The sequence below is a fragment of the Morus notabilis genome, unplaced genomic scaffold (genome assembly GCF_000414095.1).
Source record: "Morus notabilis unplaced genomic scaffold, ASM41409v2 Scaffold67, whole genome shotgun sequence".
In the NCBI taxonomy this organism is placed as follows: domain Eukaryota; kingdom Viridiplantae; phylum Streptophyta; class Magnoliopsida; order Rosales; family Moraceae; genus Morus; species Morus notabilis.
The window spans coordinates 303,015-316,764 of record NW_010360010.1 but is presented as its reverse complement, the minus strand read 5'-3'; the positions used below and the strand labels follow the sequence as shown (position 1 = coordinate 316,764).

General features: G+C 35.9%; 1 protein-coding gene across 1 annotated transcript in view; it reads left to right on the top strand.

Moving 5' to 3' along the window:
• Positions 1 to 3,886: 3,886 nt before the first annotated feature.
• Positions 3,887 to 13,750, top strand: part of LOC21402836 (DNA topoisomerase 3-beta) — a 22,018-nt gene continuing 12,154 nt past the window's right edge. Inside the window, exons 1-5 of the mRNA XM_010095581.2 lie at positions 3,887 to 4,024; positions 4,106 to 4,162; positions 8,427 to 8,530; positions 8,746 to 8,839; positions 9,265 to 9,364. Coding sequence (XP_010093883.2) covers positions 4,001 to 4,024; positions 4,106 to 4,162; positions 8,427 to 8,530; positions 8,746 to 8,839; positions 9,265 to 9,364 — 379 coding nt within the window. The 5' untranslated portion in view covers positions 3,887 to 4,000. The remainder of the gene's footprint in view (positions 4,025 to 4,105; positions 4,163 to 8,426; positions 8,531 to 8,745; positions 8,840 to 9,264; positions 9,365 to 13,750) is intronic.

Below are 13,750 nucleotides of genomic sequence, written 5' to 3'. Positions count from 1 at the left end.
ACGTAATATTATAATATGTTTTATAATATTGTAATTATATTAACCATTTTAATAATATTATTATATTCTATATCATAATTATATAATATGTTATTTAATAATAGTTTTATTGTATTATATTAAATATAATAATAAATATACATTATATTGTACTTATATATGTTATATTATAATATAATATAATATGATCATTATTTTTAATTATTTCAATTATTATTTTAATAATATTATTATATTCTATATCATAATTATATAATATATTATATAATAATAGTTTGTATTATATTAAATATAATAATAAATATATATTATATTATAATTATATATATTATATTATAGTATAATATAATATAGTCGTAATTTTTAACTATCTACAACAATTTAAGTTCATAATTTACCAAACGTTATTACACTGATTTTGGAACCAGCACAGCTATTATAATTATAGTTTACCAAACACTCAGTTACTTTTTGTAATAGCTGTTTCTTCCTTCAGCACAGCTAAAAGTAATTTTTCCAAAATCTACAGCACCACCAAACTAAGCCAATACCTAAAAGAGCCAAAGCTCTTTTTCATGGAACTACCACGTGGCAGTTTCTCAATCTACTTTTTTTTTTTTAACTTTTTTATCTTTATTTTTTTAAATTTTTTTACATTTTATATTTTTGTGTGTTTTAGGCTGCCACGTGGCAGTCCCTCCACCTACCTATTTTTTGTTTTTTGTTTTTACTTTTTTATCCTTATTTTTAATTTTTTTACATTTTATATTTTTTGTACATTTTTTAAAAATATATTGTTCCTCACTTTACTTTTATGAGAGTAATTTTTCGCATGTGTTCCTATTTATTTTTTGTTGGTTATAATAATTTTCTTTAAATGTGTCTCTACTAAATTTTTTTGTCAATTATTATCTTTACACATATTTTTGTTAAAAAAATAAGTTCAAAAATCCTTAAATAGTTGTATATTTGTCATTATTCAGTGAACAATAAACTCTTTAGTGTCTCCAACACGATAATACATGTGGAGCACGTTGCAAAACTAGTGCTATAAAGAAACGAAAGAATTAACATATCAAATTTGTGTAAAAATAATTCTTTTTCTCCTCCTTCCCTCTGCTAGGGTTTATTCTTTTTCCTTTTGATGTAGTTGCACCTCCTCAACAGGGGAGTTCGAAGTCCCACTATCCGTCACAGTCTCTAGGCTGGTTTCCAAACATCCAACCTAATGGAAGGGTGTCGTACTGAAGGCTTGTTCGGATGAAATAGTGGAGACTGTGATCGAAAATATATCCATTGGCAATCGAGTTAGGATTGGCTAAGTTAATGCTCGTGCCCTCCACCATTGAACTAAGTCAAATGTTTCTGCCGTACCGTCGACTACTAAGCCTTCACTGAGGTATGCCATAAGCTCGTTGAAGCTGCCGCCGCCGCTACCACTGCCACTTGTTGACGAAGATTCACTCCTAGCTTCTGTTTGAGTTGTCTTCTTCTTCTTCTTCAACCTGAAAACATTCAAGAATGAATGCGGGTTTTCGTCTGGTTGTTGCGGTTCCTGTTCTCTAGGAGATACTCTAAACCTAATCTCATATTTACTATAGATCAAAAATATTTTTTCCTTTATTATTGGATATTGGTCCGAACAATTGATGCCTAAAAATTCACTTAAGTTATCTAAACTACTTTCTAAACCTTCTAATTTTAATCTAGGATCAAAAATAGTACCTAAACCATACAACAAAGGCAACTTAGACCAATATTTTATAAATTTCTTGTCCATTGAATGGATATGAACTACTAAGATTGGGTCCTCCCTATATTCGCTAAATAAAATACTAATTCGTAAAAGTTTTTCTAAAGCTAAAGGTGATGTTGGATAATATGTTCCACTAAGTTTTAGAGTCACTTCATGAACCTACCTAAACATTGATACAAAACTTTAACAATTTGCCAATCATATGCATCTATATGATTTACTCCTACTTTTGCACACATATAGTTTGTTATAGCATCTTTATAGGGGATGCGTTGTTGAAGCCTTATGTAAGTTGAGTTTCATCTTATAGGCATATCTAACGCTAATGCTCTAGGAGGTATATTTAATACTTGTAAGAACCTAAACCAATCTTCTTGTCTTTGGTTACTACCTTGAATCTATGCAAGACGATATCTAATTCTTTTAATGTGATTACCCATTTCTTTTAAACTAGATTTAACAATTAAATTAATTACGTGACATGCACAACGTTGGTGGAAAATTGTACCGTCACCGAATAAACTTAAATCATTTTCAAAGAACTCAATTGCTTTTGTATTGACACTAGCATTATCTAATGTTATAGCCATTACTTTATCTCTTAATCTAAATTCATCAATTACATTTAAAATGATATTATATATTAAATCTACACTATGTGATCCTAGAACACATTTAAAACTTAATATTCTCTTATCTAAATCAAATCCTTTAAAGTAATGTCCGGTTACAACTAAATAATCTTTATTGGCAACGACATACCAAATATCTGCCGTTAACGCAACGCATCTGCTAGTCGAGTGTAAAAGATTTATTAATGCTTATTTTTCTTTTTTAAATAATTTTAATAAATCTTTCCTAAGAGTAGTTTTTGAAGTGAACTGTGCATTAGGATTATGTACAACCTTAATATATCTTTGCCAATTAGAATGCTCTACAAAACTAAGTGGTTGATCTAAAGTAGCTATCATTCGTGCAACTTCAATACGATCTACTTGCAGATCGTATTTTCAAGTGGTTAAACCACCGGTTGGCTAAGCTTTTGAAGACACTTTTCGGAGTGTCTTCTCAAGTGTGTGGTGCCGTGAATATTGTCACCTTATAATTTAGATAAACAATTTTTAGACTGAGCTATATGGTTAGTGTTACCTTCATTGTCGATCTCTTCAATTATGTCGAATTGATCCCAAACTGTCGAGGTGCGCTAGCATTTCCTCCTAGAGGTTGCAACACTTGCAGACGCAGTCGCACTGGCACTCGCCGTCGCCGCTTCTCCATGCCCACCACCATTGCGACTACGACCTCTAGTACGTCCAGCAGGGCTCGGATTCCTGCGTAACAAATTCATTAGTGGGAAATTGTCATTCTTCCACGTTGTGTTGGGCATCAACGGGAATACCACTATAACCAAAAGGATCCATTATAAAAAAATAAGAGCAATTTGAGAGAGAGAACTTTAGGATAATGTGATAGTTTTTAGAAGAATTGTGAGAGAGATTTGAGAGCTTGAGAGAGATTGGGAGAAATTGAGAGGGATTGAGAGAGTTTGAGTGAGAAAAATGTGTGGGGGATGAGGGGTATTTATAGAAAATTTTTTGGGTTAAAAAATTGATTTTTTTTTTCAAAAAATTCGGCGTGCGACGGCTACTTTAGGTTCGGCGGGTTGGGTTCAGGCAGGTTCGGGCGAGTTCGGGCAAAAAACTAGCCGTTAGACAGGTTTTCGGGCAATTCGGGCAGCTCGGGCATGTCGGGCATTCGGGCAAAATTCAAGTTTTCAGGCAAAATTCGGGTCGGGCACCAACGGTCTAAATTTTGACTGTTTTTCATGATTTTCAGGCAGTAAGGCGGGTCGGGCATTTGGATAAATCGGGCTTGGTCGGAAAAATTTAAATAAAATACTAACGGACGGCGGTTGACAGCACCTATACGATGGCCGGCTCCGGTGAGGTACCCAAATTCAGGCTGCCTGAGCTGAGCCTAAATTTTCACTTTAAATGGGCCGATATATAAGTCTGCCCACCGAGCCTTAAAAATTTGGGCAGCTGGCCTGCCTGCCGGCCCAAAGCTCCAGACTTAAATATTCTTAAATGATAATTGTTCTTTTCTTTTTCGAACGATCCCCATCGAGACGGGAAAAATAAGAAAGAAATCATTCAAATGCTTTTTTGACACTCCTCAGTCGGTTGTTATCAGCTGCAAGCTTGTCTCTCGGCGAAGTTTTAATTCCGTCTACAACATTCAACAATGGCTCGTCCAAAAGTTCTCATGGTATTCTTGCCAAAAATTCCTCTCTCTTCGCACGAACAAGTTCAGATTCTCAATCCTCATCGTCTTTTGCTTCGTTTGCAGGTCGCGGAGAAGCCCAGCATCGCTCTCTCCATCGCTACCGCTCTCTCTCGCGGTCAAGTAATTCTCTCCCTCTCTGTGTTTGGATGCCGAGAATGTGCTTGAGAAAGGAAATGAATTTGTAGTCTGTTTTTTTCTTTTCACTTTTTTAAGGTTATTTATTGTTTGGAGCGCAAGAAAATCTGTGGGACTGTGTGTGAAATGTGTTCCGAAGAATAAAATTTGGAGGTAGGTGAACAAATTTTCTGGTTTTGTTTGCTTGGAATCAGACAGATTTCCTACGAGTAGGACTGTAGGAGTAGTATTGTGATATGAACCGGACTTGAATTGAGGAATTGAATAGACAAGGAAAACTGCATTGATGAAGTAAGTGAAAGATTACAATGAAAACCCTAACAATGGTGGTATTCGAGAGACCACCAGCTCTCCCCAAGGGTTACCCCCAAATCTCAAATCATCTGACCTCCCCATCCCAAATTGCTAATTCCCCTTTTATACCACTAACCCCACTCTAACCAACTACTAACAACAATTACTACTAATTAGTTATACTCTAACGACCTCCACTACAATAATCTAACAGCTTACTAACCAATCTAACTTCCCAAACATATCATTAACGAGTCCTAACAATTGCTCGTAATAGGGTTATTTAACAGTTAACTGTAAGAATGTTAGTGACTTATCCGGTTGAGCGTTCGGTTGGAACTGTGAAGGGGAGGTTTCAAATTTGGATGATATTCGGCATAATGTTCCTTAAGTTCACCATATAATTTGTTTTATTGTTGAATTTCTAGTCCGCGAGATATGGTTACAAATAGCGCTTTTTATGGAAGAATTTGGGTAACTCGATTTGTGAGGTGAAAGATATACCCTTCTTGCATTCTTAAAGATATACTCTTGTTACACATGTTCAGGGTTGTGACTGTGAGGAAATTGAACTATTGAGTGAAATCGACTTTGTAGGAGTGACATTTTATAGAAGATCAAATTTAATGTATCCTTAATTGAAAATGACAATGCTTCGCGGGCCTCTTCTTATTGGCACGAGACGAGTATTCTAAAGATTTTCAGTGCAGATGCTGAAAGTAATCTCAAAGAAAAGGTGTCCAGTGTTTTTAGTGGACCAAGATAGGTATGTGTTCCTGCAAGATCAGTTGCTCTGTTACAGACTAAGAGCAAGCTTACAAGATTAGGACTTGTCAGTAGGATAGTTCTGTTTGTTCTTCCTTCTTGCAAGAAGCCTTTCTTTCAACTTTGCTTGGAGTGTGGAATTTCATTTAGTTTCATTTCACTGCTGAATGTGTAGGATGGATTACGCACAAAAGATTAGGGAGGATATTAAGTTGATGGAATCACTCTTTTCATGTTCCTATGAAATGTTTGGAAACTTATCCAACATTTGTCTTCATGTGTTTTTTATAAAATGTCTGTGCACTTGTGTTATGTCATGCTTTGCATGATATTTAGTCCGATATTCTATCTATTTTCTCTGGATGATTTTCCATTTTACGATGATGTTATGGTTAAAATTTAAGGGAATTTAGCATACTAGCATTCGAACTCTTGAATAGGATGGCTAAGTTACCTTGAAGAGGTAGAAATGATAACAAAGGGTGGTAGATGTTGTGGAGTTGTTTCGAATGGAGATGGAATGTTTGAATTGGCTTGTTTTCTATGCAATCTCATCTTTGTAAAATAGGGGATTAAATACTTGAGAAGGGTGGGTTGCTTGTTTATTAGTATTTTGAAGGATTTGACTTGGCTTGTCATGATGATCATGCGATAGAGTTTGACGATTTTAGGTCACAAAGAGAACCTAATGTGATGTATACAAGAGGAATCAGGGTCTCGGAAGTTGAAACTGCACTACGGAAAATGAAAAAAAGGGAAGGCATGTGGGCCATATGATATTCCAATAGAGGTTTGGATGGCGTTAGGAGATGTTAGAATTGTGTGGCTCACTAAGCTTTTTAACGAGATACTAAAGAAGAAGCATATGCCTGATGCATGGAGGAAAGTATTCTTGTCTCCATCTTCAAGAATAAAGGAGATGTGCTGAATTGTAACAATTATAAGGGCATAAAGTTAATAAGCCACACTATGAAACTTTGGGAGAGAGTTATTGAAGGAGATTAAGGGCCACAACTACCATCTGAGGTAACTAATTTGGCTTCATGCCAAGCAGATCAACCACGGAAGCCATTTTTCTTCTTAGGATGCTGATGGAAAGGTACAGAGAAGCCAAGACGGATCTACATATGGTCTTTATAGATTTAGAAAAGGCTTATGATAGGGTACCGAGAGAAGTTTTATGGTGGGTGCTAGAAAAGAGAGGAGTGCATGTGAGGTATATCAAGGTAATTAAGGACATGTATGATGGGGTGGTCACGAGTGTGAGAACTGTTGGAGGCTACACGGCAGAGTTCCCCATTCGGTCGGCCTTCATCAAGGATCTGCTCTTAGTCCTTATCTTTTCACCATTGTGATGTATGAGCTGATAAAAGAAATCCAAGATAGAGCTTCTTAGTGTATGCTTTTTGCGGACAATATAGTTTTAGTTGATGAAAATAGGGAAGGAGTTAACTGTAAGTTAGAACTGTGGAGACAGACTCTCGAGATGAAAGGATTTAAGTTAAGTAGGACGAAAACTGAATACATGCATTGTAGGTTTAGTAACTCAAGTAATTAGAGTGATGGAATTTCTTTACATGGTGTGGAGATTGGGGCATCTAGGAATTTTAGATACCTTGGGTCTATAGTGCAATACGAAGGAGATATAGAAGAGGATATTCAACATAGGATTAAGGTAGTGTGGGTTAAGTGGAAGAATGCTACGGGAGTTTTATGTGATGGCAAGATGCCTATTAAGTTGAAAGGAAAGTTCTATAGGACTGCAATCTGCCCAGCTATGTTATATGGTAGTGAATGTTGGGCCATTAAGAGACAACATATATGTAAGATGAGTGTGGCAGAAATGCGTATGTTAAGATGGATGAGTGACCATACGAGAATGGATCGCATAAGGAATGAAGTTATTCGTAGTAGATGTAGCATCAATAGAAGATAAGGTGCGCGAAGGCCACTTGAGGTGGTACGGGCATGTCCAACGTAGACCGCTAGAAGCACCAGTTCGTACTTGGGAGGACATTCTTATACCTAATATTAGGAGAGGGAGGGGTAGACCAAGAATTACATGGATCGAAGTAGTTAGGAATGACATTCTAGATCTTGGCCTTTAGGAAAGTCTAATTTCGAATAGAGCTGCGTGGAAAAGTGAAATCCATATAGCCGACCCCAATCAAGTTGGGATTAAGGCTTGTTGTTGTTGTTGTTGTTGACTTGGCTTGTCATATATTGAGGACTTTAGAGCTCTTTGAAGGATGAGACGCTGGAGAAGTATATTTTATTTTGAAATTTCCTTAACAGTTGTGGGAGGATGGTGCTGACTGATATCATATGGCTTTCTATTTCATGAAAGTATTCTTCTCAAAAATATTGCGTCATCTCTTTTGGTACTTTTGTGCAAGAACAGAAAAGTGGTTGATGAAGTATTTTCAGGCACAATATATGCATAATCTGATTAAGAGAGGACAAATACTCGAATAGACGCCCCCTCTTGCAAACAGACAATAGAATTTGTCGTGTATTGTTAGTCAGCTTGCTCTTATCTATTTGAATTTATTAGGGTTTTGTCCGGATATATTAACATGGATGGTATGGCCATATTATGAGGAGAGAAAAAATAGGTTGGTTTTTGCAGAATCATAGTTGCAGTGATGGGTACTTTGAAGCTTAGGATAATGATAATATGCATGCTGTACTCGCTTAGGATTGCTAATTCTTCTTTATCTTCCTTATATAGATGGCATTTTTCATTTACATAACTACCTTTTCACAAATTGGGGAATATAATATACCCGTTGACACCGTTTTTGACATGTTGTAAAACTCATCAGAAAAAGAAGGCTATAAAGTTTTACATATTTGGATTAGTTCTATTTTCTCTGCAAATATATGCTTTATGTCATTTATGCTTTTTTCTCTTTTGCCATATTTCTTTAAATGGTTTCTTTGCTCCTTTTAGTATAACGGTGTGTTAGGTTTTTGATTGTTGGTTGTGTGTTCTCTGTTTTGACTTATTAGTGAGGATACCTTGTCCTCCCCTTTTATAATCAATTGCTTTTGATCAATAAAAGTCGTTTTCTTATTAAAAGAAATAATAATAATAAAAATAAAACAATAATAATTATTGTCATCATCATAATCATCATCATCTTAAATGTTTTCTATACATGGTTTGAGTTATATCTTCTTTCTCCAGATGAATACGAGGAGGAGTAGTACAGACGTCCATGAATTTGATGGGATTTTTTTGGGATTCCAAGCACATTATAAAGTAACATCAGTGATTGGGCATATTTTCAGGTTGTTGCTTCTCATATACAATTGAAAGAATGGAAAAAGAACTATTATCAACTAGATTTTACTTCCAATTTAGTAATTCACTAAAATGTGTTCTTTAGATTGGTCTTTCTGTTTTTGCTAAGTGGATATTTCATTCATCATTCATGAAAAAGAAAAGAGTATAACGAGTTAGTTATATTTTCCCACAATAATGTTTCTTTTGTTTGTGCATTTAGTGTGGATTTTCCTCAAAAATATCAAGACTGGGCGTTAACTGATCCTCTGGATCTTTTTGAAGCTCCAATTGTTAAGAATGAAGCAAACCCGAAGGTACTTTTTGGTTATTTGCGTCTATTCTCTCTCTTATGCATATCTCTTACGATTTATTTGTTTATTATGCAAAGCTCTTGCACAATCTTCTTGTTCCACTGAATTTTTTCTTACTAAAGCAGTTGGCAAAATGCATAGATTTTCCCCCTGCTTAATAGTTTTATATTAAGAAATTAACAGTGTATATGTAATTGGATCTTGATTTGAGTGATATATTTTTAGATTGGCAAAACTATTCTCATTATGCATTTTGATGGCGCATTGTCATCTTGCTTATTGACACTGGGTGCACTGAACTTTGTTCATTTTTTCATTTTTAGAACTTTTTTGCTTTACCCTTTAAGAGTTCTGTGATGTTGGTTGTGAAAAAAAAAAAAGGATTTTGTGTTTTGATATATATTTTGGTTGCTTCTATTTGTGTAAAGGCTCATATATGTAGGCATTTAAATCAAGAAGCTCGTGGTTGTGGCTATTTGGTTTTATGGTTGGATTGTGACCGTGAAGGAGAAAATATATGTTTTGAAGGTAGCATTCTACTTTCTCCTACTTATTGCTTTCACATACATATTTCTGTTAATTGGCTCTTTGGGATGTACTATTTCTTGTTACAGTGTGCTCTAAGACTATTGCATCTCTTGTACCAAGAAAAAGTTGTGCGTGTGTTTGCGAGTTTGTTTGTTTACACATATCTGGAACATTGTTACTGAAAAAGCTAGTTAAAACAATGTGTCTGTTTGGAATCGTTTCCAAAAACGGTTTTCACGTTTTCCAAGAATTAAAAAATGAAAACTCACACAGAAATGCGTTTGGCACCGCATTTTCTAAAAACAAAAATTAAAAACGTTTTTGTACTTATTCTCAAAAAATCACAAAAACTGAAAACGATCGAGGATCGTTTTCAGTTTCCATTTTTCTTTCCCCACTGCCCCCACCCCTCTCCGACTGGTCCCCCCCGGCAGCCACCCCCACTCTTCTTCCCACTTCCTCTGCAGTTTTCATGTATATAATCATGTTTATTTAATATATTATTATTTTAAATATTATTACATGTTTTTAAAAATTAAACCACCAAACACAATTTCAGTTTTTTTTAAACTGAAAACAATCTCGGAATAAAACTACCAAACGCATATTCAGAAATGATTCCAAAATGAAAATGAAAACGAAAATTTCATACAAAAAACAAAAACATTTTGGAACGAATTCCAAACGCACCCAATAAAACTGCATAACTGGCCGTATGGATGACTTGTCTCTCTTTTCTGGCAAACGAAGATATGTTGGACAGGTTCACTATCTACTTACTTATATGGTCGTTATTGAGTTTAGCAATGAGTAAGGATCCTTCCCGCAGAGGATTAATCTTAATTAACAAGTTATAAATTTTGCGAATAAATTAAAGGGGGTTTTGGATTCTAAACTAAAGTAACTAAAATTAAACAAGAAATTAAATAAAACAATGCTTGAAAGTAAATAAGGAATAATCAATTACAAAAAGACAGTTAATGGATCAATCTCCACCATTAGACTATGAAACTATGTTGAATGAATGATAAAATTCCTAATTTCCTATAGAAATCACCAACCATAGATAACAATAAGCTTTGTTATCCCAATCATTCCTTAGTTTGTCGTTAAATAAAATAAGCTCTTTATTTAATCTCTTTCCCTCAAATAATCTAGAACAAGCTCTCTAGATTCAATTCGACGGAAGCATTAAGTTAAGAAAGAGGTTGATCTAGGCAATAAACAAGCAAGCTCGAAATATTCAACCTAGGTTATGTTCTTCATGCAATCGAATAAAAAACTGCTGCAATTATTGATCACAATTCGCTACCGATAATTAGAAACTCAAGACAATTATGGATCAAGTATTCCTAATCTAACAATGGATAATTTTCAAATCCTAATTTGTTGCGAACCCAAATAAAATAAGAAAATAATCATGAGCAATTAAATTTGAAGAACATAAACGATTCCTATTGAGAAATTGGAAACAATATCAAATCATTCTAACATAAACTCCATGTCTAGGGTTTCAACATCACCCTTAACCAAGAAGAAATCTAGCATCTCATAATTGCAAAATAACGCGAGGAAAAATAAATGGGAAACATATGGAGTTCCAAAGAAAGAAAGAAAAAAGATAAACTCTTGATAATTCTTGGAAAAATCTTCACGTGAATGAATCTCCCTTGAATTTTTGAAGAAATCTCCTTCTTCTCCCTCTTTTTCTCTCTAAAAGGTGGCTAGAAAAATATGAGAATGGACTCTTAATTCAATCGCAAAGTCCCCTATTTATAGGTTTCTAAGTTGGGGTCAAATAGGGTTAAATTCGGGGTCCAACAGAGCTTTCATGGTCAACAAGTCGGCAGATATTGGATCAGCAAGCGGTGGGTGCGTGGGCTGCGCGCGACTATTTGGTGTGCTGCAGGCGCGCGGGCGCACTGTTCTAGAGGCACGGCTGCGCAGTGCCCTCGGGTGGTGTTTCTCTGCGCGCGGACTGCTAGCGCGAGCGCGCGCTGGCTTCTGCTGCTGCCTGCTGTGTGTTGTGACTAGTGCGGGCGCGCTCTGCTGGCTCTGCAGCTGCAGTGCTTGACAAATTTTTTTTTTTTTTGGAAGAATTCTTTTCTTTTCCTTTCTTTTTCAAACATGCCCTCTTTGTATTTTCTTTATTTTGGCGCCCAAGTTGATTTCGAAAAGTCCCAAAATATGTCTAATTCCTTGCTAAAATTATTCCTTCATTCTCTTTTGAAAGTTTCTGAGGAAAAATATAAAACCTTTCTTGATTTAATTGGTAGAAAACCGGAGTATAAATAGGTGTACAACAGACCTAGGTCCCGTGGCTAACAAAATCGGGAAACTAGGAAACCTACTAGGATAGGGAAACTATCCTCAAGATATTCCTAGGATCTTTCCTAAAAAATAGGAACTGCCCCCTAAACTAGGAAAGATATGCTAGCTATTCTAATTTAAGCAATATCTCCTAATTTAAGCAATATCTCCTAATTAATGTACATAATTCAATACTCCCCCTCAAGTTGGGTCATAGATATCTCTTAAACCCAACTTGCTAATACAAGATTCAAACCCTGGTCTAAATAACCCCTTGGTTAAAATGTCAGCTATCTGTTGAGATGTTGGCAGGAAGGGTAAACACACAGTTCCGGATTCCAGTTTTTCTTTGATGAAATGCCGATCTATCTCCACATGTTTGGTGCGATCGTGTTGAACAGGGTTATTAGCAATGCTAATAGCAGCCTTGTTGTCACAATAAAGCTTCATTGGAGCTTCTATTGTTAATTGAAAATCTCCTATAACTTGCTGCAACCAAATTAACTCACATAGCCCATTAGCCATTGCTCAAAATTCTGCCTTTGCACTGCTACGGGCAGCAACACTTTGCTTTTTGCTTCTCCATGTAACTAGGTTTCCCCACACAAAACAACAGTATCCAGTTGTAGACCTCCTCACGGATCCAGCCCAATCAACATTTGTATAGGCTTCAATTGTTCGGTTGTCATGTTTTCTGAACATTAATCCTTTTCCCGGAGACCCCTTGAGATATCTAAGGATTCGATAGGCAGCTTCCATATGAGTTTTCTGAGGGGAGTGCATAAATTGGCTTATCATACTCACAGCAAATGCTATGTCTGGTTTAGTGTGTGATAAGTAAATCAACCTTCTAACCAACTTCTGATATCTCGTGGTATCAACACTGTCACCCTCACTATTCCCGAGTTTTACATTGGGATCAATAGGAGTATCAACTGGTTTGCACCCACTCATTCCAGTATCTTCGAGAAGATCAAGTACATACTTTCTTTGGCTGACTAGTATTCCTTCTTTAGATCTTGCTATCTCCATACCTAAAAAATATTTTAGGTTCCCGAGGTCTTTGATCTCAAATTCATCTGCCAAGCACCTTTTCAACCGAGCCGTTTCTAGAATATCATCACCTGTCAAGATAATGTCATCCACATAGACAATAAGGATGGCAATTCTTCCTTCCTTTGATCTTCTAAAGAAGAGTGTGTGATCTGCCTGGGCTTGAGAATAACCTTGTCTCTTTACCGAGCTTGTGAATTTCTCAAACCATGCTCGTGGTGATTGTTTTAGCCTATAGAGAGATTTCCTCAGTTTGCACACCTTTGAACCAAACTTATCTTCAAAACTGGGTGGAGGATCCATAAAAACCTCTTCTTCTAAATCTCCATTTAAGAAGGCATTCTTGACATCTAATTGTTGTAACGGCCAGTCCAAGTTTATCGCAATTGAGAGAAGAACTCGTACAGTATTCAGTTTAGCTACTGGTGCAAAAGTCTCAGAGTAATCTATGCCATAGGTTTGAGTGAAACCTTTGGCCACCAGACGTGCTTTATACCTTTCCAGTGATCCATCAGATTTGAACTTGACCGTGAATACCCATTTGCACCCAACAGTTTTCTTCTGCTTTGGCAAATTTATAACCTCCCATGTCTGATTCTTCTCCAGAGCCCTCATCTCCTCTAAAACAGCTACTTTCCATTCGGGTACCTAAAATGCATCTCTAATACTCTTTGGAATTTCCACATGTGAGAGTTGAGTAACAATGGCACGGAAACAAGGAGATAGCTTTTTATAAGAAACAAAATGGGACATGGGATATAGAGGACGCCTAGTGCATTCTCTAGTTCCTTTTCTTAGTGCAATAGGTAAATCAAGCTCATTTGAGAAATTTTCCGGGATTGGACTCAAACCTGAAACTTCTGGACTTGGTATCGAGGTTGATTCTTGACCATGCTGCAAGTTATTGGTCAATCCACTTGACTTTGGTTCTCTTCTTGAGAAAACTTTCCCAAACCAGTTTTCAGTGTTATTTCTTGTTCTAATTGGACTAACACTGGAAGGAGCCAAATTTTCATTATTTAA